The following is a 26,838-nucleotide window of genomic DNA, read 5'->3' as shown; positions in this document are numbered from 1 at the left end:
GGTAGGCGGGCAGGGGGCGCGGCGGCAGGGTCGGAGGGCGCCCCCTGGCGGCGGCGAGAGGCCAGACTACAGCTCCCGCCGTGCCCGCCGGTCCCTCCCGCCGGAAGAGCCCCCTCCCCCGACTTCCTGAGGGCCGTGCTGGCCGCCGGGCCCGGTACGCGGGGGCGGGCGGTTTCTCCCGGGGCAGGCGGCGGGGGGGGAGCGGGGTGGCCCCGTAACGGCCGCGGTGGGCTGGCGGCTGCGGCGGAGCCGGTGGGTGCTCTGCCGCTGCCCGTTCGGCTCCTCACCTCACCCCGCCCCGCTGAGGACGTGGCCGCTGGGCCACCTGCGCCGGGAGCCGGGCGGGGTTCGCTGAGGGGAAGGAGCCGCGTCCTTTTCGCCGGCCGCGGTGCCTGAGCGGGGCAGCCGGCCTGGCCGAGCCGAGCCGTGCGGTGCCGGCGCCGTGCCCGGCCGCGGGTGAGCCGTGCCCGGCCGCGGGTGAGCCGTGCCCGGCCGCGGGTGAGCCGTGCCCGGCCGCGGGTGAGCCGTGCCCGGCCGCGGGTGAGCCGTGCCCGGCCGCGGGTGAGCCGTGCCCGCCGGCGGGAGCGCGGCCTGTGCGCCGGGCCGCGCCGCTGGAGCGGGGCTACCAGGCTGCCCAGGGCCCGCGTGGGCTTGTGCTTCTTGGGTCTGTTTCGAAAGGCGGTATGAGAGAGTGTGTTGAGAGTGTGTTGGGGTTTATTAGGAAAAAAAAAAAAAAATTACTTGGTTTGTTTTGCACTTTCGAAGTCCCAGGGGTGTTAATTCTGGTTTTTCCTGCCAGCTTTGGAGAGCAGTAGCATGGTGTTAAAAGGGCGTTCATTTTTAACTTATGTTGGTTTTTTGGCCTTAAGTGAAGGGATAAGGGAGAATGCAGAAAGCTTAAAAGCTTATTCAAAATATCGGTTAGCTGGAGGTAAGTAGAGTTAAACAAGCAGACAAGGCAGTCTAACACCCTAAAAGGAGTCCTCTTCCTTTCCTAAAGGCTTGTGCTTCGCTGCTCTGTGGCTTATCCAGCTTCCTAGTTTTTGCTTCCCTTCCACTACAAATTTAATGTGGTATTCTCAAAATAATGAGAAGACTAATGGGTAAGGATGAGCTCTTAGCTGCGCATCCTTCTAGCCTAGGGAGAATGCCAGTTTTTAATACAAAAAGGAGAGGAGAAAGAAAGAAAAAAAGAGAAAAAGAAATCTTTCATATTCACCTCTACACTGTAAATAGATGCCATTCTCTGCCAGAAGGTCTTCCAGAAAGCTAGCTGAGATTGAAAAGCTCTGAGAAACAGATAGTTTCAATAGTAAATGCTATTAAAAAAAAAGGTCACTTTAAGGTCACAACCAGGTCTTAGCTTTAAAAAGACTTGATATCTCAGACAAGTAAGGTCTTTATTTGCACATGTTGACATGAAGCGAGTAGTAAATCTTGTGCTTCAGGCTGTGAACTGATTACCCCAAGGAACTTTTTCCTGCGCTGTTGTGCAACCAGCGGTGATTTGCTTTCCTCGGGAGAGCTCTGTTTACCTGCCTGGTGGGAGGGGAGGGAGAGGCAAGGAAGAAGGAGCTCTTGTGTTTGGCCAGCAGACTGTGTGGTTCACAGGCCTGTAAGGCCCGTGGTGCTGGGATACTGGAATGCATTGGGTTCCTTGATCTTCTTCGTGCAGCTGGTGTAGGGAACAGTCCTGAGCAGTTTTACTGCCGCCTGAAAGGGAGTAGCATTGTGTGATGTAGATTGTGTGGGTGCTGAGCTGTCATTCACTGATGTTGAGAAATGGCCTGGGACCTTAGGTGGAGGTAGTATCAAGGCTGCTTGAGAAGCTGCTTCTTCCAGGGGCTAGCCTTGCCTTCCCACAGCTCCAGCTGTAGGTGCTTTTTTTTCCGTCTGTGTGAACCCAAGAAGTCTAGAAGCATGTCCGTGTGAGAAGGCGCTGGCACACCTAGGTGGTCTGTGCTAGCTGGAGCGGTGGGAGCATGGCTCAAATGCGTCTGGGCTGTGTAGATGCAGATGGCCTCAGATCTTGTATAGACCTGCTGTGTTTGTCCTGGATGAGAATGGAGGCATTTAAGCATGGTGTGGGATAAGTGTGACTCCAGTGTTTCAAAGGTGTAATAGCTGGTTCCCTATTACTTGGAGGATCTCCGTGCCATATTCTGTTTTGGAGGTCAGATGTTTCAGTTTTCATGGTGGTAGCTGGTATCTGTTTGTCGGTCGGGTGTGCATCATCACTGAGAGAACAGGAAAGGAAGACTTCTTACGGTGAAAGTTGTCTTGATAAAAATCTTTAAAAGTTATTAGAAGGAAGAGCAGAAAGTCTCTATGAAATACAGGGTTCTCAGCAGCAGAAGTTCAGATAAAAGAGTCTGGGCCATGGCTTTTAATTTCTCCAAGTGAAGTTAAGAAGCTGAACTTGAGAAGTCTTCTGTCAGATTTACAAATCATTACAAAAGCCACCTGTGGACACAAAAGAACACAAAGGCATTATGTTACATCTTATTTCAACTCTGATTCTTTGGGGGAACAGTGTGGTGTGTTAGTTTACCTCTCCTCAGCATTCAGAATGCGTGTGGTGTTTAAATAAGACACATAACTGAAAATGCAGTTCCTAGCAACTGATTTGTTGGCTGTCTTTGGCCAGCTAGCATGAACAAAATCAAGTTCTGCCTTCAGCAGTGGTGTGGGTATACAGTGTGTCTTTCTCTGCGCTGCTCTCTCTTTGCAGGGACACGTTTGTGTAGCCACATTTATGAGCTGTGGCAGGGAAATCTGGCTGAAAAGATCTCTGCCAAGAGATGAAAAGGGAAGTTTGGAGAGGTTGACCACCTCACTGCCCAGCAGGGTTGTTTCCCAGACTCAGTTTGCAGAAACAGTCCTTCAGCCACACCAGCACAGCTGAGGGAGTGAAGCAGTGTGGCATGAGCCACTACTGAGAAGCTGTGTGTCTGTCATAGCCTTTCCTCAGTACTGGTAATATCTGGTATCTAGAAGTCTAGGCAGATGTCACCCATGCCCTATAGTAGGGACAGGAAAGTATGATTTACCACAAGTCTAATAATAATATACGAATTATTATTATTAATAATAATAACTAAAAAGTTAGTGACAGATGGAGCTATAATGCAGGGCTTGAGAATGAATAGGCAGGGAATCTAGCTGTTGGACTTCAGCACTGTCCTCGCAGTTACTTTTCTTTTTCCAGCTGTGCAAATCCACTCTTGGGTGTGTTCTTTCAACAATATTTTAAAGAGGGGGTTAGATCCAAAACCATTCTCCACCAGTATCCAAGGGTACTTAATCACCAGTCTTTGACCAGCCAGGTAGCAGTGGAAAGTTAGCTTATGTATGCCCACTCTGTAGCGCACTGTGTATGTAAATAGTGCAGAATGGTCTTTAACGTGAGAACACTGGAAGCTGATAGACCCTGGGGGAACTCCTTTGGTGATGGGCACTGAAGAGGTATCTGCTAGGAGAGGAACAAAAAATAAGTGAGCTGGAGGATAACCGTGAGGGTACTGGGAAAAGGAGAGTAAAAAGACATTTCTGGGCTTAGGTGTCAAGGGAGGTACAGGTCATGAGATGGGTAGCAATATGAAACAAATTGGGAAGGAATGGCATAGAGCTGTTCCTGATGAATTCCAGAGGTTTGGGGGACACAGAGGTATTTTATACATGTGTTTTAATTCAAATATATTTTCTTTTCTCCTCCCTTCCCACCTTCTTCTGTTTACATGTGAAGAAAAATGACCTAAGCACCATCCAGCCTTTGTGGCCAAGAGCAGGGATAGGGCTGCCAGGAGCATGGCTCTGCCTGGGAGTTTACGGAGGCAGCCTGCAAACAGAGGCCTTGTGTCCCATTGCACCCACCATCATGTTGTTGTGTTCCTGCTGACCTTCTTCAGGTAAGTTGAGTGTATCTCTGCACAGAGAAGCATTCATCTCACTGGATTTGGGGAGGTGAGGGCATGTCCAAAAAAAGAGAATGAAAGTAGGGAAATAGTCTTAACCTGTGGCTGTGAGCCTTGAAAACAAGCTTAAAAGCTAGTAGTACCGGCCGGTCTGTGAGTCAAGCAGTAGTGGAGCCAAGTTTGCTATACCCCTGGGGAATCCAACCACAAACAGGGCTTGCACCAAAGGTGAGCCTGACTGTGCCAAGCCAGCAGCTTTCTGTTGCAGAAGGGTGAATGTGGGTGGCTGTGGGGAGGAACTACCTGAAATGAGGAAGGAAGCAAACCCTGATGCTCAGAACTCAGTTTAATGCCCATTCTGACTGATGGAACATGCTGTTGCTTCTGGGGTACTCTTCTGGAAGTACTGTTTCCACCCTCTCACTGCTTCATATCTGAAGGTCTGCTAGACTTGTATGTTAAAAGCTTGTCTGTTATGCCACCTGACAAAGGCTGGAATACCGTACTGCCTGTCCTTACAAACTTTGCCTCGCTGATACCCTTTGATCTTCACAGCAATACTGCCGCTGATACCTAATCTGTCTCTGGAAGAGCACTTGTAATGGTGCTTAGCCAGATGAGTGCATCTTCTTTTCTCTTTATTTTTTTTCCCCTTGAGGTACCTAACTGTTGTTGCACAGTCACCTCCTCTTTTGAAAATAGAGGAGGTCCTTTCCAGTCAAGAGCATATTTCACAACCTACTAAAATCTCTGTATCTACCCATAATTTGGGGGTTCCTGCTGCTGGCTAGTATCTCCAAAACTGCCAGTCCTCTGCTGTGCTGCCTGCTGTGATAGCATTATCTCTGTTTTGAGTCCTACCCTTTCCCACTTGACCTCCAGAGGAGATTTAGCCAATCTGTGCTTATGTGTTTTCTGGCAGTTATTCCCTGCTCCATGCTTCCAGGAAGACATTCAGTAATGTCAAAGTCAGCATTTCCAGCCAGTGGACTCCCTTCTGCCTGAACAGCACGACCCCTGAGCTCCGGCCATACGAGGTAAGGACACAAGGAATAGGCAAGTGCAAAGGAAGACGGGCAACTTCCAGTATGCTGAGCTTGTGGTGCTGAAGACGTTCTGTTAAAAGTGTCAATCAAGGACACTCCTCAGAATGTGGGTGGGAACTTCAGGTGTCTGAACTGTAGTTTTCTGGATCATCAGGTGATGGTGAAATCTTTCCTAGTGGTCCCAAGAGAGAAACTTCTCAAGAAGTTACAGTGGTCTAATGGAAATGGGGACCCCAGGAGGGTCTCCATAGCAGCCAGCAGCACAGAGGAGGGGGAAAGAGGGAGCCTGCTTCTGAAGTGTTGGAGACAGTAAATGAGAGCAGTTAATGGGATTAGAGATCCCTGGAAAACCCTGGTTGTATCTTTGTGGTGGCGATGCTGCTGCCAGTCTGTTAGAATTAGGAGAGAAGAAAGCAATCTGAAAAAACTAGCTGCTTATCCTAAATTGATACTGCAGAATGACATTTTGTCTTGCATCTGAAAGGTCTGACTTCCTTTGCTGAACATCCTGAGTACCCCTCATCTGTAAAAGCCTAACTTCAGTGAAAGTGGTGAGAGTTCTGGCAGTGTTTGCTTGCAGAAAAGGAAGTTGTATACTGCTTGCATCTCACAAGTGGGAATGCAAGAGCTACCTCCTGGCTTCTACTCGTGGCCCTTTTAGGGGCGTGCTTGTTTTTAGCAGTGGCTTGTTCTTTTGCTTTTGAGAAGTGGGAGAAATCTTACATTAACACCTTGGTTGCTGGCCATGAGATCTATTGTAGCAGGGACTCTGGAGTCAGTTGCTTGGGTATTGTCTCCATTAGAAATCATCAGTTATTTGAACGTTTGACTGAGAGATGATAAATGCTGACTCTTTGTGATATGTGGAAACAGTAAATTGGGCCTGTAATGTATTCAGGATTTTATAGTATGGCAAAAAGGAGTGAGCATATCAGGGATGCTGAAATGAACTACAAGGTGTTTTATATTTAGTTCCTTAACTGGCGTTCGAGCAACTAGTATATTTTGGAAGCTGGTTTGATTCCCCCCTCTGCTCCCCGCCTCCCCCTGCCCCAAGATGATTTAGTGTTTGCTGGATGTTGAGGTGTATGTGTCTGATCAAGAAAAACGGCCCTTTTGGTATCAATTTATGTTGTTATATCAGCTAACAGTAAAGTGAGTTTTGAGAAATTGATAGAACAGGTTAAGGGCATGAACATAGTCATCACGTGCTAACAGTTGTGAGCTTTCATGTATCTTCTTAACCACAGCTGTTCTTTGTTTTTATACTTAATTTGTTTTTAAAGTACAAAAAATGTTTTGCAGTTGTTTCGTGAGTAAGCCCTAGTGTGATTTTATTAGGAGGACAGCTTAGATCTATACTTCAGCCTTTAAAGATTTGTGAGTTCTGCAGAGGTTGTTTAATGAATTTAAGCCTTAAGACAAAAGATTTGATTCTGTTATCTTTCAAAGGCTCTTAATAGCTTGTGGAACCTCCAGGGATCTCTGGTTAAAAGTTGAAAGCTGTTGGTGTAAGTAGGTATTGGTGGCCTCAAGTGGCAAAAAGTATTTTTCAAGGGATTTACTAGTTTTCTTGGACACATGAGACTTAAGCAGAAGCTGTCTCAATAGGCCTTATGTTACGTCTTTTAAACTGAGTGAATGTGTAGTCTTGTCTGTACAAGATGTTCTCCTGGAGAGGTGGAATCAAACTAAAACTGATGATATTTGAGTTAAGCATGTCCATAGGTCAGGTTTCTGTTAGGTTTATTTGTTTGTGTTCTAATGGGGGCATGGTGGGAAGGGAAGAAAAGTTTGTCCTTATTAACTTGATTCATTCTTCAAGTCATCCTCAAAGCTTGCTATTTTCAGCTGATGTCAGTAATTTTAGTTTGGGGACAACTGAGTCATTTTCCCTTTTTTTGATCATATGAGAATGAAATTCAGGGTAAGCAAAAAAAATAACAACATTAGTGACTGGAATTCACTGTAGTTTCCAACCAGTCTGCTTCTTCCCCCTGTTCCTTTTGTGTTCATTCTTTTCTGTTTGTGGTCTGTGATTTCTTAATATGGTTGCTGCTGAAGGCAAAGTTTCATGTAGTGAAGACAGCAAGATAAGTACAGAAGAGACACTGCACATGAAACAGTATATGTCTTTATTGTATTATTAATTAAGATGCTCTTCAGTGTTTCTGTGTAAGAAGCGAACAGCTGCATGCTTGTTAGTGGTAGCATTTGTTTTGCCAGTCATTTGTCTTGATACAGGTGGAATGCATATTTCTTGCTTCTGGTTGCTGCTTGCCCTTTAGAAGTGAATGAAGTGGCAGTGGACGTTTTCTGCAGTACATAATGCCAGAATTGTTCTTGATTTGATACTGAAAGTGTTGGAGGAATGGGAGGCTGGGGGGGCAGATGCCGTTCTGCTTTGCAGTTGGGGTTTCTATCAAAAAAAAGAGTAGAACGACCTATGCTTCTCCCTGTTTACTTGTTAAAATTTTATCTCTGTAGCTCTGGAACAGCAGCCATTTATTTCCAAATGCAGAAGAAGCAACTCTCTTCTTGGGGACATTGGACACTATCTTTTTGTTTTCCTATGCTATGGTGAGTAAAACTAACTGAAAGCTGCTAAGCTTTGGTTGAATCTTATTGCGATGATCACACCCACATTTGGAGGGGATGAATAGGATCTTCTTGGACTTGCTTAGCACTAATGCAGTTTAAAAGCTTAATTCAGGAGCAGGTTTTTTTTCCTTCAATTTCTGTTAGTTCTGCCTGTGCCTGTCACCATGTGAAGATGTGTGTGAACAAATGCCAGAGGAATACTGTCACTTCAGAATTTCTCACACCCCTGTCACCAGCGGGTAGGAGGGCTAGTTCCATCTTTCCAAGAGTTCTCAGCTGAAGTTTTTAAAAATAAGAAATTTAATGAACAACTATGAGCATATGAGGTGGTGGAAGAAGTGGTTAGAATGAGACTGTATGTTGGTACAACAGCAATGCTTGGATCAGCTTGACCCTTCTACATTATTTTAATTCTTGCAGGTAACAGATTTAAATCTTGTGGCTTTATTTAATGCTGTGTTTTGTTCCTAGGGTCTCTTCGTCAGTGGCATAGTTGGGGATCGCCTGAATTTACGCTGGGTTTTGTCTTTTGGCATGTGTTCCTCTGCTCTGGTGGTAAGTCGGAACATACGAGTGTAATTTAGAAATCTCTTTTACGGTTTCTGGATGGGGTTTGACTTTAAGGGAGAAGGAGTTCTGTTTCTGTGTGAATCTGCCCACGGGCTGTAGCTGTACCTCAATGGACACAAAGTGTGCGTGTAAAACTGTCCTGGATGCACTTAGTGCATTGTCTAAAGCATAGAGCTATGCTAGATGACTCACCTCTTCCTGAAATATCTATTTATGGATACCATGTCAGAAGGAAATTCCTAAGTTTGAGGCACCGTCTAGAGACTTGGTGGCCAGCTTTTGTACGAGATTGGTGTATCTGGACTTTTTGAGACTGTTTTGTATTATAACTGTTCTCCCAGCCCACATATGTAGTCATCAAGGCTTTTGCTTCCAAACGCAATCTTTGCTCTCTTCTTTGAAGGGCATGCTAACAATACTAAGCGTTTGTTTTACTTATTTTGTAATTACTGGGAGGGCATGTGTCAAAGAAGAATGTCCACTCAAAACAAAAGGGTTCTTCAGGTTCAAGCCACTGCAGATAAGTGTGAATCAGTTTTATCTCATTGTGGTTTTCTGGTTATTAAAGTAGTGGTAAAAGTGTGGAGTGCTTTTGGTTTACCCAGTGGCTATAAATGCTGCTATGGCCTACTGTGTTCTGCAAACACATGGCCACAATCATGCATCAAGCACAGTGTGCCACAAAGCGTGTTTATTTTGGCTAGTTTGGGTTATGGCTCTTAGTAATTTGAGACCTGGCTGTAGTATTTATGTTAAATTTTGTGAAGATAAATGACGGCTGAGGTTTTGGTGTTTGCATAGAGCCTTGTGGATGTCAGTACAATAGCAGTTCAAGAGGCTACTGTATTTTTAGCGTTGTTACTGAAAGTATTTGTCTCTTCTCCTCTCCTGTTACAACTGTGCTGTTTATGAAGATAAGTCTTTAGGAGGGGAAGTGCCATGACGCACATTTGTCGCTGGAGTGTTTGGGCTCTGGAGTCCGTGCTGGGGTGGCTCGGCAGATGGTGCTGTTAGCTTTTAGCTGTTTCTTAAACAATGCCAGGCTTGCCTCTGGCCTGACCCCTGTGGGGGACCTTCTCTCTGAAATGTTATTTCTTTTTTAGGACCCCACTCCTTCCTGGCTTTCAGCAGGGTTTCTTCTCAGCCTCAGGGTTTCTTCTCTGTGATTTTTTTTTTTCCCTCCCCCACCAGGTATTCTTCTTTGGCACACTTACGGAATGGTTGCATTTCTACAACAAGTGGTTCTACTGCTGTCTCTGGGTTGTGAATGGCTTGCTGCAGTCTACTGGTTGGCCCTGTGTGGTTGCTGTCATGGGCAATTGGTTTGGAAAAGCTGGGTAAGTTGAGTTTTCTTCAGTGACTCACTTATCTGGCCTGCTGAGTAGCAGATTGAGCTAAAAGTGTTAAACCAAAAAGGCCAACTGTTAGGTCAGAATTAAAGTTATATGGGATGAAATACACATTACTTGTTACTATTATTTCTTTGTTGTTTGGGTTGGTTTTTTTTTCCCCTGGAGCCACACAACAACTTGGTGTGAACACAATTGAATATGTTAAAGGTAGATGTTCAAACTTCAAAAGTTCCATAGTGCAGAGTGGCCGTTTTTCATGCCACTGGAAAACCTTTTTCTGTCTGATTACCACTGAAGAGACTGAATGGAAGCTAACTCATTGTAGGTTCAACTTTGTCACTTTGGGGTATTGCAGATGAGCTCTAGCCATAGCTTGTAATCCTGTCGTTGCCAGCTCACCTCTGCTGTAACAGAGACGTTCCAGGAGAGAACATTCCTCGTTTATCTCTATTTGGTACCTCCAACTTATTCTGTGTTTTAAGTGACCTTTGAGTCTTTGAAGTGGATTGGGAGAATGCTGTGACTTTATTCATAAGTTGAAGTTGACTTGAATGTTAGAAATTTGTCTTGCTCCTAAAGTAATCTCTCCCCACATTGCCTTTTTCAAATTTTCTTCTCCTTCTGCAGGAGAGGCTTTGTGTTTGGACTCTGGAGTGCTTGTGCATCTGTGGGAAATATCCTTGGGGCGTTCCTTGCCTCCTGCGTTCTCAAATATGGCTATGAGGTAGGTATTGCTGTCTGGCTTCTAGCTAGGACTGCATGTCAGATTGGGTTACGGGAGACTAGCTTCATATCCTGTCTCTGAGAGATAACAGGCTCAGAGTGTCCAGTTTCATCTTCCTGAATCCTGGTGGTGGTGAGTAGGAGGCAAAATAGAAAGGGTATTGCTTTCCTGACCCTTCCAAGTGGGAGAAATGAGCCTGAGACTTCTCTGTAAATGGGACTGATGTTACTGAAGAGCCTTAATGTCATCGTATACCCTCTCCTGATTTGTGTGGCTTGAAGTGCTCTTCAGTTTAGAACCTGTGATGGATGACTGAAGTCGCTGCTACTGAATGGTGGTGAGGTTCTGACAGGCATGGAGGCATAGCTTCCGTAGCTGGGAAGAGGCCAGGCGTGCACCATATTGCTGTAATATGGCAGACAAGCCATTGAATATGGGGAATGCAAGTGAACTAGTGCATCTTGCAGCACGTGACCTGCGATAATGGGCTAACAGAGCTGAGCTTGTCACTCTGGAGATGAGGAGGCTTAGGGTACCAAAGAGCAGCCTTCCAAAGCCTGTCAAGAGATTGCTGGGAAATCAGAGCCAGGCTCTTTCCTGGGTTGCATGGAGAGAGAGCTACAAAGCAATGATTATAAAGTGAAGCAGAGATTGTTCCAACTGGATGTTTGGAAAACTTTCACTATGTAGTTAGTAAGCATTAAAACGAAGGGCCAGAGCCTGGAGGATCTGTCTTTGGAGGTCTTTCAAGACCTGATTGAACAAAGTGCTGAATTTGGTGTTTGACCCTTCTTTGAGGAGTCCCTTCCAATATAGCTGGATCTGTGGTTGTGTTGGGTGAACTCCTTCCTCACTGCTGTTACTTCAGTACACTAAAACAACTGTTTCAATGTGGTCTTTCAGCCTAGATAGAATCAAGTCTGTTCAGGAGATGCAGAGATCACTTGTTTCCAAGTCTTGTGGATGTAGTCTGAGTTGTTGTAGCTGTGTTTACTCTCTGACAAGGCTGGAATGTAAGGAAACCCTCGTTAGTCAGGGAAGCTTATGAGACTGAAAATGTTTAAAAAAATAATCTTTTATTTATTTATCTTCAGTATGCTTTCTTGGTGACTGCCTCTGTGCAGTTTGCTGGAGGAGTCATTGTGTTCTTTGGGCTCCTGACATCACCAAAGGAAGTGGGTAAGTAGAAGGAGGGCTGTAGTATTTCAGTCCCTTCGTGGAAAGCAGATCTGCAGCTTTCCATGTAGTACTAAAAGTATTGCTCATTTCAACAGCACTTATCCTTAGGGCTCTTATAAAATGGTGTTGCACTTTAGTGTATTTCTTGGAGCAAATGCTTTACTCGCCAAGATCACACTAAATGCCAGCGTGCATCATGTGTCTATACATGTGTCTGGATATTTTAAAAAGCAAAATAAAACAGCCTGGCTCAACATCTCCATTACGGTGTGCCTAATTACCAGTTTTTCTTCACCTGGAAATTCAGTATTTTTTTAAAGAAGCAGCAGGCAAACTGCTGGAACTGGCTATTGTGGGAGAAAACTATGGCAAGCCTTAACTGTGCAGTGGGAAGGGAAAGTAATTTTCATCTGCAGGTCTTCCACAGCCAGTTAAATAGCTCTCAAGTTGGATATAATCCTTCTCCAAGAAGATGGTAGGCAAGCCAAAGCGTAACAGGAAAACAAAAGAATTTTTGGGTTTTGACAGGGCCATGGAGGAGGTTTCCCAGGTGTCTGCAAAGGCTATAAAGTTGGTAGCACTAAAGCTACCATAAAGAGTGCCCTTTAGAGCACTCAGCAGCCCAGAAAGTGCAGTGCAGTTCCTAGATCTTCTGTTTCAGTGGAGGCGTTAACAGGCAGCAGCTGTCTGAGTAGTTGCTAGTACACCCAGCCTCCACACTCAAGAGAAGTGGTACTCAGGAGCCAGGGCTGAGGATCCCAACCACTAAATAAGGGGGGAAATGCACTAATTTGTTGTCTTCCAACTAATGGCCAGACACTCAGAACAGACAAAGCCGACGCCAGGATCAGACAGAATACTTTCAAGAGCGCTAGAAGACAAAGGGTAGAAACTGGCGACACTGCAGAACACCATCTAGAAGAGTTTCTAAGCCAAAGGAGGATGGAGGTATGGGAGAGCAAGGGAACTGCTAGAAGGGAGAATTGCTTAAAAGAAGCGAGCGTAGCTTTAGAGTGGGAGAGGGTGAAGAGTCTGTGGTCCGTTTTTCCTGTTGCATATCCCTTGTAAAACCTAGGACTCCCTGAGCTTGGAGCAGATGAAGATGGCAGTGTGGAGGAAGATGCCAACAGACCTTTAATGAGCAATGATGATGTAGATGATGACGACCGGAATTACTCTATTCAAGCAACTGACACCGACAACCAGCCAAAGGCCATTGGCTTTTTCCAGGCTTGTTGCCTTCCGGGTGTAGTACTGGTGAGGACACAGATTCATGAGCGAGATCTGACTTCTGTTGTTAAATGTGAAGCTGATTTTTTTGTGTTGTCAGCATTTTTTGATGACATTGTCAATATGTGTTGTAATTGTTGACAACTGACTTTTTACGCTGTTAAAACCTCGGGGCTGGGACTGTTATCCTTGTGCGCGTGTGGACTGTAATACTGTCTGGGTGTGTGGTTGCCTGTTGCTCTTCCCATTGGACTCCTGCTTCATTGGTGTATGTAATGAGACAACTATGGGCAGCAGAGATCCTGCCCTTTTTGCTGCAGAATTTGGAAGGGAGGCCATGAGCAAAGGCGTCTGTAAGATGCTTTCTTGCTAAGGTGACTATGCTGCCCTGAGGAATGGTATTCGTACTGCTAGGAGAGCATCACACAGAACTGTGGCACTGATACTGGGGTCTGATGGGGTTTTTTGTTGCGTTAAAGCAGAAAGCTGTCCTGAAAAGTCTTATTAATCAGCATGATGTAATGTGGCAAAGTAGGTTTCTTTTTTGGAATGAACTGGAAACAAGTCCGGGTGATGCAGTTTCCACATATTCTCATCCTGTCCCTTTTATGAGAACTTGTACTTCTCCATCAGGCAGTATTGCCCAATTCATGGATTTGGTTCAGCTGAATAATTAAGCTGCCATTAAAAAACAATGTTAACTTTCTGTGTGTTCCCTGAATACTAGAACCAATACAAGAAAGGGGACAGAGTGGCTGGCTCAGTAATAGCGTGAACTGTCTAGATTTGATCATGAAGCAGAACTACTGAATGGACAGTATGGTCAGGTACTCTTTATGCGCAAAGCGGTTAGTTGTGATTAAGGCAACACAAAATGTAGAAGGGATGGGTGGACTGTCGGAGTTTAAAGTGTTGGACAACCACTGTTCTGTTGTTAAGACCTTGGTTGAGGGATGGCGACAGAAAGCATACCCATATGGCTAAATGCCATATAAACTCTGGCTTGGTGTTGGTGGTGCTAAGAATAGGCCGATGTACTTCAGGCAACATTTTTTAGTGGTGGAGGCCGCCTCAGTTGACATGCGACTGTTTTCATTGGCCAGAACGTGAGGAGGCACTATACAACTGATGTCGCTGTTTCTGTACTTGGGATTTTGAGGACTTGTTCTGTGCATTAACCCAGCAACATGAACACCTCGGAGTCTGTGAGTTTTACCTGATGTCAGATCAGTGTCAAGCAAAACTGGGACACTATGGCAGATCAGTGAGAGACCAAATACAGAGAGAACCTCCAAAGCCTTGTCAAGATTCTACAAAGGCTTTATTTGACACATTTTTTTCTGTAGTTCCTCTGTTCTCCTGCTGAGTGATATGGTGGAAGAGTTTTAGCACAGACAGCTTTCCCCTGAGCCTCTAGAAATTCAATGTTTAATCACTCAGTCTGGTAGACAGTTTCTAAACATGTTGTAATAAATATCACTTCATACAGTGCACTTTTCACACCCAGCGGCAGGAGAACTCTACCAAACATACCTGTGTCTTACATGTATTGTGGCGATACAATACATGTACCTGTATTCTGTCCTGTGAAAGTGAAAAAGAGTTAATAATACAGTTAAAGAGGTTGTATCTGTTAAAATAATGTAAATTCAGAAGAGGTGATTTTTGTGGAGTTTAATATATAAAAGGATCTGCTTTCTGAAATTCAAAGACAAGCGTGTACATACACGGACAGTCTCAAAAGCTGTGACTCTAACGTGTTGGGTTTTCTGTCTTCATCCTTGTTTACCTCTCCAAATGTGGGTTCCTTGAATTGCTGTGTCAGTGTGTTATTAGGAGGCCTTACCGAAATAGTGTGCCTTGTCCCTCTGCATGCTGGGCCACCAATCCCAGAGAACAAATCTTTGCCACACACATGAAAGCTCTCAAGGAGATCTCCTAGCTAAGGAGAACTTGAGCCCAGCAGCCAAAAGCAGGAGGTTGTCTCAGCTGTTGGGTTTGGAAGCATGTGCTTAGCTTTGGCCAAACCTTTCATCTTCTGTCCTGGAATACCTGCCTAGGGATTATGAATGAAACTTTCTCTTCTGGTGCTGTAAGCAGATGAGCCTTCTGAGCAGTAAAAGATAGAGGAACTACTTCACCTAACTTTTCTCAGCATGATGCACAGATAACTAAACCTCTAGGGTTTTTTTATGTCACATAGTTGGCTCCCTGCTCTTGAGAAGGTGAATTAAATTTCCATCATTTTTTTGGAAGCCTGGTGTCGTTTTCTTTCAAGATTACGCTGAAAGTGTAATCTTTTAACCCATTGCATTCAGTGAAAAGAAAATAACATCTTTACTTTGATTTTTGTGTTCTCGGGTTCTCTTTGATGTTCAGCATTAAGCTTTCATAATGCTGCCTTCTTACGTGAAATGCAGAAGTACTTTCCCCTGAAAGCTGTAGCTGGATACAGAGCTTTATGGGAAGAAGCAGAAATGTTGTTTGTATTTCTCAAGTGCTAACTGCTTGCTGGCCCTCCCTTTCTTCCAGTACTCTTTGGCCTATGCCTGCTTGAAGCTGGTGAATTACTCATTCTTCTTCTGGCTGCCCTTCTACCTCAGCAACAACTTTGGATGGAAAGAAGCAGAAGCTGACCAGCTCTCGATCTGGTATGATGTGGGAGGAATCATAGGTGAGTAAACAAGTGAATAACGTCTTTCTGCAGTTGCCCTGCTAGCATTTGAAGATGAAGGACAGATAATGCAGCTCAGAGCAGTCAAGTTCAGTGGGATCTAGCTGTTTACTGAATATATGAGAAGTCTAGTTACGTATGTGGCTGCTCGGCTGGTTTGTTGGTGGATTTTTTCTAAAACACAGAGTATGTGAGCCCCCTAAAGAGTTTACTTATAATTTAAAGAGCATTGTCACATTCTTGGACACTACCCCCAGCAGGCATTTTTCTTTACTCACGAGGACTTCTTGAAAAGTGCCGTGTACAAAGGGGTGTCCCCGCTGCTTGCTGCTTCCTTTCTGACAGGTAGTCTTAAGGAGGAATTTAGATCCGGGCCTACTGGGTTCTATACTGTCCCTTCTGTCCTGTATTTTTAAGAAAAGACTCGGCACAGATCTCAGCAGAGTAAACACAACTGTATTATGTTCAGAAATAAAATGTTATTGCACTTGTTTCTGCTGGCTGCAAAATCTGACCCTGTTCCTCCAGAATAAAGAACATACTGTATATCTGTTTAGACTTCCACTCTCCTGTGCTCAGTTTCTTGCTTTATTACCTTGTCCAGTTAGCTTTCCTAGAACAGACATCCTTGTTTTGGTCTGTTCAAGGACACTTTTTTTTTTGTTGTTGTTGCCTCTGTGGCCTTTTCTGTTTGGCTCTCTCAACACTCTAGTTTTTACCAGCAGAGCAGTTCCTACAGAGGTAGCAATGATACATAAGGTGATTTTTATCAGTTATCTGCATTTATTACAATTAGTTGCACCTACCCTAAGTAGGTGAGACAGCAGGGAATGTGAGGCCCCTTTGTGCTAATACTTTCCTTGTGGAAAAGAACTGACTTTTCTTGCACTTTCTGTTAAAGAAACCAGCAACAGTGTTAAGCTTGCTTACATCCAGAGTTGTAGTGATCCTAGAGCTGTGATGGCCCTATAGGGGAAGGAAAAGGAAAGCAGGAGCATTGGCTAGTAGCATGCCAGAAAAAAAGAAGTAATAAATTCCTGGGAAAGCAGTATGAGTAGTTTTCCCTGCTCTATCTGAGCCACTTAATTTTACTGTGGTCTCTGTGTCTGGGGCAGTCACAGCAGGTGACTTAGTTTCCAGGATTTTAGAGAGAATAAGTATTGATGAGAAGGCAAAAGGCCGATGCGCTCGGTGAAATGAGTTTTGTTCAAGGTGTTAGCATCCTGAGCCTGACAATGACTTTTATTTTTATTTTTTTATTATTTGCAGGTGGGACTATCCAGGGCTTGATTTCTGATGTGCTACAGAAGAGAGCCCCAGTGCTAGCGATCAGCCTGCTCTTTGCTGTAGGCTCTCTTTTTGGATACAGCCGTGAGTATGCTTTTACAGTGATAAGAGGTTCGTTTGGTACATCCTAAAGAAAACCAGAGCGCAGCCTTTTCCAGTTATGTTTTCTGGTCTTGAAACCGCTTTGCCTTTCAGTTTGTTTTGCCTGAAGTGTGGTGCTGCACAGAAAGAAATCTGTTCTCAGGTTAATGAGGTGGAAAAGAATTAGCTGAGTGGTTGGATTTCCCTGTACTGGTGAGTTATGGTACTGATCCTTCTCCAGTGTCAGTGAGATTTTTGGCATTGTCATTGTATCAACACCACAACTGACAGAGCAGGAAATCTCAGGAAATCTTATCTTCTGTAGCAAGAGGAAAGAGAATCTGGGGACAGATCTGTGCTGGCGTACATATATGCTACAAAGAGGCAGAAGCTCTTGCACTTCACCACTTACGCTTCTGTAAGTGATGAAATTGAAGAGTTCCTGCCTCTTACAACACAGTTCTCAGTGACTGGTTATTGAAAGGAGTCTGTCATGAAAACTGAGTAGAAAGAGACAGGCAGATCTGATTTCTGTGAAACATCTATGGAGCTCTGCTAAGGGTAACAGTTTCGTGTCTTCAGACATGGTGTCCTGTGGTACCAGAGTGCTTTAACTCACTGGGATGTCATTTGACTTCTGTGTGTCTTCCTCCAAAGTGGGGTGGTGATACAGACAAGCTTTTGTAGAGCACTGTGAGATCTGCGGACAGAAATCACTGCTAGAGCTGGGCATGAGAAGCAAAGTGTGCCTTTCAGAAGTATGTGGGCTTACTCAGAGAGTCTCAAAAGTAAGGTCAATAAAGTGTAATCATTACATAGCAAGGTTGGGCTTGGTGGCGTTTCGTGGGCTTTTGTGCTCACTCGTTATTTCAAAAGTGAATTGGAAGCAAATATAAAATTGCTGCTGAAAAAGTTTAAAGTTTGTACTAGATATAGCAGGGCAGCCAGAGGTCCAGGTGTCTTGTGCTTAGCTCAAAATGCACTGATGTCCAGCCAGATGCAGAGGGCTCAGACAGGCTATATGAAGTTACTGCAGTGTGATAATTTAATTTCCATAAGCCAAACCAGGAAACTTTTTTTGTGCACCTAGTGTGTTGTACGTAAGAGTAATAACAACCCCAAGAATATGGGAAAAGGGCTGCAACTTGCCTTACACATGGGAATTTGACCATGTGTGGGCCCCAAGTTGGAAGTGGTGAGTAAGGAATTCAGGTGATGCCTGGAAGTGAGATATTGGGGAAAACAGTGTCTGAAAATCACCGAGGGGCTATAGTGGAAAACCTGCTGCATGTACACACTATGAAGCTGTTCCTGTAAAGGGAAGCAGAACCTGTAGGCATGCAAATGTGGCTTTGTGAGGAGGAATTGGGATGTGGGGTTTTGCATTTTTTATTTCATTGTGCAGCATTGTTTAGGCAGTTGCTGGATTACTACCTCCAGATCTAGTATCTGTATTTAAAAAAATATTTTGGAAAATTCAGGAAGGGGTGATTCAAGTGCTGAATACTTTATGGTGGGGGAGTTTGAGTTTAATCTACCTTCCCCAGAGAGACAGCAGGAGGATTCTCTTACTCTTCAGAAGGACTTTCAAGGAGAGTAAATGCAAGCTCTGTGTCACAGAAAGAGGCATGACAAGGACTGGAACCCAGAGCTACACAAATCTGGTCTCCTAATAGGGCACAAAATTTTAATGGCAGAGGTGGCTCTACTGTAAAGTGCTGTTAGGAAACTTCTGGGTCTTTACTGTCTTTAATATCTGTAGACGTCTCTAGTCATCTAGTCAAATAGAAGTTATTGTTGTTGCTATCTAGCTAACTGAACAGGCAGTTCAAACTGGATGTTTGCATGCTTCTTTCTGATCCTAAATAAGTGGCTTTCTCAAGTTCATTTGTTTTATTCACACTTATCTGGTCTCTTTCTCTTGCAGGTTCTCCAAACAGCAAACCTATCAATGCTGTGATCATGGCAATTACAGGTATCTTATCAAATGTCACTGTTATGCTAGTAGACATATATATATACATTGCAGAAAAATCAGTAACGCCAACCTCAGGTGGTGGTAATACATTTGTGTGCCACCTCTGCTGGTTTTGCAGAAAGACCAAAAGCTGGGGCCCAATTTCTGTTGCTTTTGGAATACAGCTGGAGGAAAATTGCCTTACAAAGGGAAGTATAGAATATAGACTGTATAGAATAATGGCTTGGAACTAAGGGGGTCTGTCTTGGTGCAGTACGATGGAGACAGATTTATGCTAAAATACCTAGCAGTGGTCTGGTATCTGAGGAAGTGGATATATGGCAAAGTCATGAGCTGCAGTTCAGATTTGAGGGCGTTTGTCTGTCAGAACCCCAAATGCCCTGTGTACTGTGAGAGGTCACAAGCTTTGTGTGCTACCAGACATACTGTGCTGTGCTATGGAATTAAGATTAGCCTGCATGAATAGAGCCTTTCTTTTCAAACGCTCCTACTTCAGAACTCTGTCCTTTCGTGGGTTTTTTTCTGCCTTCCATCTTCTGCATGAACCCCTGGAGACTGAGGCTGTAGCATGGGGGTATACTACTCCAAAGTAGAAATGTGTCTAAACCTGATTCATGTTGAGGGTTTGTATGTGCATGCTGTTCAAAACTAGCTTTCTGAATGCAGTTCGATGCATCCTGATTTCTTGCAGAGTGTGCCACAGCTAATGACCTCATTTTTGCTGTGGGATGAATATATGATTGTTGGCAACTTCTGTGTGTGTACTCCAGGTACGCAAGGTGTTCCATGACTGCATGTTTCAGCTGTGAGGGTACCCTTCTACACACAATTAGTCTGTGGTCACTGTCCTTAGACTTAATCCTTTTCCTGAGCTGTGCATGGTAGAAAACCTGTGTTTTGAAGATGTTCTGTTGAGAATCTGCCTGCACGCTTGTTTTGCACTAAGGCTTGTTTCTCGGTACTTTCAGGATTTTTCATCGGAGGCCCATCAAACATGATCAGTTCTGCAATTTCTGCTGACCTGGGGCGTCAGGATCTGGTGAAAGGCAGCAGTGAGGCTCTGGCAACAGTCACGGGAATTGTGGATGGAACTGGCAGCGTTGGTGCTGCAGTTGGCCAGGTGAGGCTACCAACAAAATATAGAGGTCTGGGGAAGGAGGCAGAGAGTCTGGTGTGGTTAGAGATGTTAGCTCATTCCTCATTCCAAAGTCACATGGAGAGAAAGAGAGGGTTGATTGGTTTGGTTTGTGTGGTTTTTTTAAAAGTTATTTATTTAAGAAACAACCAAGGGAGCATGTCTGTTTTAAGCTTCCAGTGGAAGCAATTAAATTAAGAACGAAGTATTCATAGTGCTAATGTTACAGGACTTTTGTAATTCAAATGAATTTTAGAGACTTTCTTATCCTGAGCTCCAAAAAGCAAATAAAGGTCAGCTTCACAAAGAGTCAAAATAAAACATTTTGAAGTTTGTTTGGGATTTTTTTTCCAAATAATAGAAAAACCTTTGGTTACAGAAAAGTTTAGCTGTATAACTGAGTAAAATTAGAATACTTATGATGAATGTTACAGTGTTTATAAAGTAATCTAAAATTTGCTCATATTTATGGTTCCCCTTTTTGTCTATGGATCTCTTACACCTTGTAAATCCAGCACCACTTGCCTTTGATAGTCCTTACAGTGTGCTGCCAGAGGTCTGAAGACTAGACTGTTGCAGAAAAGGAAGCTGACAGTGTGCCCACTGGGGACATTCTTTCTTCTCAAATACAAGTTTTAACTATGTGGAGGAGCACAGTGGTGCTTTGGGGAAGGGAGGATTTAGTAGAAAGATCAGAGGCGGTTCTGTTCCAGGCATCCTCTAATGCTGGAAAATACCAAGGATGCAGGCAAGGCATACAAGTTTCTTTTCGGGAAAGGGATTTGTTTGTACTTGCCATTGATTGCCTAATAAATACAATCATTCAGTCTCTATTTTGTAGGAAAGATGCTGTTTAGCACCATTAAACATTGGAAAATTACAAGTGCTTTGTGGACATCTTAAAGTGCACTGTTATGCTCAGTGTTCTTCTTGCATTGTCTACAGTGTTTCTGTCTTCCCCCACACATACCATTCAAACTCATGTCATCATAAAAATTGGGTCTTTAGTTCTGAAAAATTCCACCTGCCTCCTATTCTAACATTGCATTTATTTCAACAGAGACAACCATGATGTCATTCTGGGGGTGTGTGAATAACAGCAAATGCACAATGGACATGTTAGAAATTCAGATCCTGTTTTGTGCTAATATACCCCATAGTGAAGAAGGGAGGCCCTTGTACAGCATCTGAATATAAATCTGCTAACAGGGAATACATTTTCTTTTGTAGTCTGTATAGTCCTGTTGAACTAGGGTGCAGTTCAGAACAGACTGTGGTCTCAAGTGTCTTGCCTACGATGAAGGGTTAAGTAGTTAGTGGTTGCACAGCTCTTGAAAATGCGTCCTGTGTAATTTATAAGCCATTCTAGAGCTTTTAGTTCTTCTGAGAGTACTTACATCCACTTATGTCCCAGTGTGCTGTGCGAAAACCTTGTATTCAGCGGAGTCAATTTGTCACCCTTTGAAACTGTAGTTCAGTTCTGTCTTTATGCTGCTATGAGTTACTGTAAAGCTTCAGGATGGTGTCTTCGTTTTGCTGAGACTGTGAGTCTTTTACAGAAGGGTTGCTGTCCTGCGTCATCTCTTCTGACAGGAAAAGATCAGCTGGAAGGTTTTGTGATCAGCTCTGTATGGAGTGTCGACAGCCCACAAATTCTAAAAAATGAGAGTAACGCCTGAAAGTCATGCTTATCTTCCCAGTTTGAATAATTTTTTTTTTTCCCTTTCTATTTAGTATCTAGTGTCTTTGATCCAGGAGAACCTGGGATGGATGTGGGTTTTCTATTTCTTTATTGTAATGGTAAGCAATCTCCTTTTTAAAAAAAAATTCTTTGTCAAAGTTGTTTGCAATAGAAAGTTTTTGTGAGAACCTGAACATTGTGACTTAGGCATGCAGTCTATTTCTGCAACAGCTGAAAACTCTGATGCCATTCTCCAAGTGGTATTGTGGTGTGCCTTTGCCTCAGGGTGTCTAAATCAGCTGCGTTCATATGGATCCTTTTGAAGTCATGTTGCCCAAGAGGAATTGAGGTTGTGGCAGAGATGCAAAAGTACTTGTTTAAAAACGCCGGAATTAATTTTTTAAAGCTCATACCACCTGACTGACTTCCAAGGCCTCGTTCATCTCCATGATAGGTAGTTCCTAATGTTTTCAGGGAGCTGAAGTGAAGCTGCTTGTTTGTTAGCCCTTGAAGATTAGTGGAAGGAGTGATGAGGACCTTGAAACTAAAATGAAAATGACTTTGCCGTGCTATGCCACTGGGGGAGAAGATCGTTCAGGCCCTGATATCCTCAGTGTTGCCACAGTGGTGAATGGTGTTAAAATTCACCTGTTCTTCCAAAAAAAGGAATTGTCTTTGTGTCTGTGCTAACAAGGGAAAAGGCCACTTCGGTAGCCGGCAGAGGTGGCCAGGAGGACAACCTTTGAGGAGGTGAAGAGCTCAGCTTCTTTATGAAAAGATCACAACAGCTGAAATTGCAGAGCTTATGAGCTTTCCGGCAGGCACAGTCCCTCCATCTGCTGTGCTACTTTGTCCTTGCTCCTCTTAGTCTGTATCTTTCTGGGGAGGCCTTGAACGTACATTGGAGTGCAGGATGGCTGCGGCTATGGCTGTTCTGTGCTAATTGTCCTGGATATGCTTTTTTCCACAGACGAGTTCAACAATCCTGTTCATTTCACCATTAATAGTGAGGGAGATCAGATTGCTTCTGCATGAGCGGCGCCTGCGGATGCTGGCTGAGTGACTTCTGCTTGCTGCTGGAAGGACTGTTGTACGGACCTGACTAATCAAAACTCTGGGAGACTTGTTTCTTACATCCTCCAGGTTTGAACTAATTCAGAACGGCTCTGCAAGACTTGATTGACCTGCCTCTGGCAAGCTCAATAGTGAAGTACCAAATACCCGTCCTGAGACCACCCACCTCATGGAGCTGCTGACTTAAGCTAGACAATCTATGGGACTGGCGGATTGTCCTGGCCTACCAGACTTCCATGTCAGTGGTCACACTAGGGTCTTGTGTTGGGTGGTCTCACTGCTATACCCTTTCTTATTTATTTCTGGATGTCCTGACCAAAGGTCAAGTGTTTAAATCTGACGGTGGAGAGGCTGTCTTGCAATGTATTTTGATGCTCAGTTGTGCTGTTGAAATCCTACAGTGCATTTCATGGGTAGTCTAAATTTATGACCACTTTAGCTTTTAGAAAGGGCAAAAATAATTATTTGGAATGTGCGCTATTTGTTTAAAAAAATGCTGTTGCTAAATCTACACAGACAGACCTCTGCTATCCCTAGCTATTAACTGTTACATATTCCATTAGATTCACACGGAGAACTTCCCTCCGTATCTGTTTTTAGCATTTTAAAATAGTAATATTACTAATCTCTGGGAAATGAGATTTCAGTTTTTAACTATTTAAGTAGACAAATAGTGTGCAATACTTTACTGTGATCTCTGAGAATAAGCCTTAATAGATCCTTTGTGTTTAAAGGATCCTTGAATGGCTTTGGGGGATCAGTAATGGGACACAAGTACTTTCACTACTGCTTTGTTATTTGAAGTCTGATCAATACTGACCAAAATGGGACTGTCAGGTGACCCTCTGCAGGAAGCTGGTGTCCCTGATTTCATACTCGTGGGGCAGTTGCTCATCCAGCAAAGGTGAACCAGAATGGAATTAAAGGAGTTTAAGGGACCCGCCTGCTCTCGGACACTGGCTTCCAGGCAGGGACTGAAGCGTACTTGTGATAGCATGAAGGAGCACGTGCTGCTGTCTTCCCTGTGCTCCTCTGCCTGTGGCTGCACAGGGGGGCTCAGGCTCCAGGGTTTTAAAGCTTGAGTTGTACCTTGAAGAGAAAGGTAGATGCAAGTCAGCACTAAAACCATATGACTGCGCTTACTGTGGCGGTATATGAGTATTTTGCAGTACTGTGGTAAGCTCGGTGAGCAACTGACACCTCTAACATTTGTTGGTGATGTTAATGGGATCATCAGGTAACTTCACAACAAATTGCTTTCTGCTTATGCCTTGGGATGTTTGATTGTAATAGGTATGTGTTAACCAGCAGAACTTCTGATCAAACACTCAATCTTAACTACTCAGCAATGCCTGGACAGGGGTGGGGGACAGGAAAATTCTTGGAGCTGAAAATTTGAAACTTTTTAAATGGGAAAAGTTGCCTTTTCAAAATGTACAGTGATTTTATTATTTTTTTAAACTTATGAATGTCAGGTTTTAGTCATGTGTTGATTGTAATGAGTGGAACATTTAGTGCCTTACGGTTTTACTGTATTGAATGGTTGCTTGGTGATTGCAGCTTGTGCAGTGACAGCTCTGTGCACAGCTTTGCTTACTGTGAAACTCAGTTGCTCCATTTTATATTTTTTTTTTTGAGTCAGTCTCTTGGTGGAGGAGATTCTTGCATTTTTTGCTAACCCTTGAAAAAATTCAGTGCTTGGGAAAGCAATGCTATCAAGCTGGTGAGGGACCTGAATCCTTTTCTCTTCTCATTCCCATTCTGATTTTTGCCTGTATAATTAGAGCAGGAGACTGAGAAACTGTCATCCTGCTCTCAGAATCACGCCCTGGGGTTAGTGTCTGCATCCCAAGCTACTCATTAGCCCCTGTACAAATAGAATCAAAACTCCCTAAAATTCAGTTCTAAAACTGATGGCAGCACCGTTTGCCCCAGCCGCTGCGTCTGAGAATCTGTGGTTTCAAATTCCAGCCTGGATGAGCTTTTTGGGCGACCGTCTGGGCACTAGATAAGCTTCTGATGAAAGGTGGGGTGGGAAAGGGACGTCGCGTCGCTGGGGTCGGGGGGAGGAGAGGCAGGCCCCGTAACAAATGGTTTCCTGTAAACTGTTCTGTCCCCTCTTGGTAAGTGTCAGATGTGTTGTGAGCACTGCGAGCACAAGCTGCCCAGCAGCTCACATGTAAGTGTGCAGCGGTGCTTTGAGGCCACCCTCAATTAGTGAGGCATGCCTATGACTTCAGGATGTTGTTGTTGTTGCCCTGAATTTTGGGTTCTGTTTATTTTTTCAAGGTGCTCAGATGGAGAAAGGTTTTCAGTCTGATCACGTCCAAACATCTCACGTGAATAAACTTACTTTGACTTGATCTGGCCTAATTCTTCCATGTGCTTTATTCTGCTGTTCTCACTGTGGTTCTGCTGAGCGTGCTTCTCGTCCTGCTCATTATAGGCCTAGCTCCTGTTTTTCACTCGGCTGCTGTGAAGACCTGAGCTCTAACTAATGCCGAAACCAACCCCTCACCCCAGCCTAAAAGGGGACGGTGTTCCCATGTGCTGCGGTTTGGCCCTCTTCCTGATCAGCCTCACGAGAAGCTTTGTGAGGCTCCCCTAACAGAGATGTCCATAACAGTGTAATTAATGGTCTTAAATAAAGAAGCCAGAACATATACTTGGTTTTATTTATTTATTTGTTGATCTGCATGTAGAAGTCAGGTGTGCTTCCCTTAAAATTAAATGTGCCATGTGGCTGCTGGCCCTGCTGTGCCTTGTCTCCTGTGGCTTGTTTCTTTAAACACAAATCCACACCTATGCTTGGCTGTGTTTAAATGGACACAGCGGGGAACTTCGTAACTGTGTTTGTGTTTTATAGTTTACTGTAAATCCAGAGCTGAGCGCCATACTGGAGTGCTGGAGAAATCCCTGTGCCTGCATGTTCTGGTCCCTCAACTCCAAGTAGTTTGGTGGTGCTATGATGCCATCCCTTGAGAAGAGTAAAAATCCATATTTCTGCTGCTTTTCTGTGACTTTTTTTTTTTCCCTACTTACAAAGAACTTGCCTACTGTGGAAGTACTCTAAGGGGCAGAGTTTTGCTTGAGTGTCTGTTTGAAAATGTGGATTAGTAGCAGTTCCCATCACCGGCACTGACTGCAATCGCCGAAGCCCCGCGTTTGGGCAAGCAGAAGCGTAGAAATCACTTCAGCGTGCAGAGGAAGTACGTTAAGAGCCGATTTCTGTGTGTTTGGCTGTAGCCCAGGATGTGACAGACTGACCAAGCTGGTTATGAAAGAACTGGTGTCCTTCAGCCCTGTCATGCTTTTTTGTATCTGGGAAGGTCCTTGCAATAGCTGCCCTCCAAGCAGTGATACTGTGTCCCGGTTTTCCCAGAAGCCTGGAGCGCGGCGGTGTGGAAGCCTGCCTGCCGGCAGTGCCACAGTGCTCTCCAGAGGTGGGGGAGTTGGGCTTCTGCTGGGCAGCCTCAGAGAGCAGAGCTGCTTGTCCTCGCCGAACCCAGAAGAGTAGCTTTCCCTTCTGCAGGGAAGTGGGAGGAGAAGCAGCGGCATGTTTAAAGGTTTATTGTTTTTCACCTGAGATAAAAGGAGAAAGTATCTTTTGAGAGAGTCCCACAGATGTCTCCAGTAACAGCGCTGGTTGTTCAGGGCTGTCTCACGCGCTGCTGTTTGGTTACTCCGTGTAATTTTGCCCTCGCTCCAGCGGTGGCCGAAGTGCTCTGCCAAACCTATTTGCAGTTTCTTCCCCCTTCTGTTTTAGGGCCTTTTCTAACTGAAAGTGCCTACAGGGCTGTTTTGGGTTCTGTATTGCAAACGTTTTCTAAGGCACAGCATGCCCACCTTCCTACATCTTTGTCAAGCCTTATCTAATCCTTTTAGTAAACAGCTTACCCTTCTGAGGGCTGTAAATACAGGCTTAGACCGTTTTGTGGGGCTGGATCAGGGCTGTGTGTTATGTACGGGCCCATGAAAGCATCTTGGTTCTATTAGAGCCCTTCCTAAACGATGGTTGCTTAGATGAGTATTTACAGTAATGCAAAGAAGAAGAAATTAGGCAATTGCTGTGAATGTCCCCTTTGGTTCTCCTGCGCTGGCGGTCGTGCCTGTGCACATCTGGATCCCAGGAGGTTCTCCTGGAATGTCTCCTTTGACCGCCTCTGCAACCATGTGCAGGTGCCTATGAAAACAAATGCAGTGGGCAAACCAGGACGTGCTCCCGGGGCGCGGGAGCGGGTAGCCAGCTGTGTGATGCTCTCGTTAGGTTTAAGCTTACTGCCAGGAGAAGGAAGATTTCTGCTGAGATTAC

At 44.4% G+C, this 26,838-nt stretch overlaps 1 protein-coding gene across 3 annotated transcripts; it reads left to right on the top strand.

Moving 5' to 3' along the window:
* Positions 1 to 3: 3 nt before the first annotated feature.
* SLC37A3 (solute carrier family 37 member 3) lies at positions 4 to 24,889 on the top strand. 3 transcript variants are annotated; one of them, XM_055807755.1, is made up of 15 exons: positions 4 to 154; positions 3,746 to 3,908; positions 4,837 to 4,951; positions 7,448 to 7,540; positions 8,033 to 8,116; positions 9,323 to 9,468; positions 10,111 to 10,207; positions 11,302 to 11,386; positions 12,462 to 12,643; positions 15,149 to 15,290; positions 16,560 to 16,661; positions 18,586 to 18,633; positions 19,605 to 19,756; positions 21,506 to 21,571; positions 22,423 to 24,889. In XM_055807755.1, the coding sequence occupies exons 2-15, from the start codon at positions 3,808 to 3,810 to the stop codon at positions 22,513 to 22,515; spliced, it is 1,506 nt and encodes a 501-aa protein (XP_055663730.1). In that variant the 5' UTR covers positions 4 to 154; positions 3,746 to 3,807; the 3' UTR covers positions 22,516 to 24,889. The 3 variants fall into 3 exon arrangements, with proteins under 3 accessions (XP_055663730.1, XP_055663731.1, XP_055663732.1); XM_055807756.1 differs by lacking the exon at positions 4 to 154 and adding an exon at positions 657 to 681; XM_055807757.1 differs by lacking the exon at positions 4 to 154 and adding an exon at positions 715 to 931.
* Positions 24,890 to 26,838: the final 1,949 nt, after the last annotated feature.

This window comes from Falco peregrinus, chromosome 6 (genome assembly GCF_023634155.1).
Source record: "Falco peregrinus isolate bFalPer1 chromosome 6, bFalPer1.pri, whole genome shotgun sequence".
NCBI lineage: Eukaryota > Metazoa > Chordata > Aves > Falconiformes > Falconidae > Falco > Falco peregrinus.
The sequence above is the reverse complement of the archived record's forward strand: the minus strand, read 5'-3'. Positions and strand labels throughout refer to the sequence as shown.

What these genes read in the sequence shown, in the direction of transcription:
- SLC37A3 (XM_055807755.1), top strand. Translation starts at nt 3,808, where the DNA reads ATGGCTCTGCCTGGGAGTTTACGGAGGCAGCCTGCAAACAGAGGCCTT. An exon ending in GCCTTCCGGGTGTAGTACTG is followed by an intron (nt 12,644 to 15,148) that starts GTGAGGACACAG and finishes CCTTTCTTCCAG; the next exon opens with TACTCTTTGGCCTATGCCTG. An exon ending in TGTGATCATGGCAATTACAG is followed by an intron (nt 18,634 to 19,604) that starts GTATCTTATCAA and finishes CGGTACTTTCAG; the next exon opens with GATTTTTCATCGGAGGCCCA.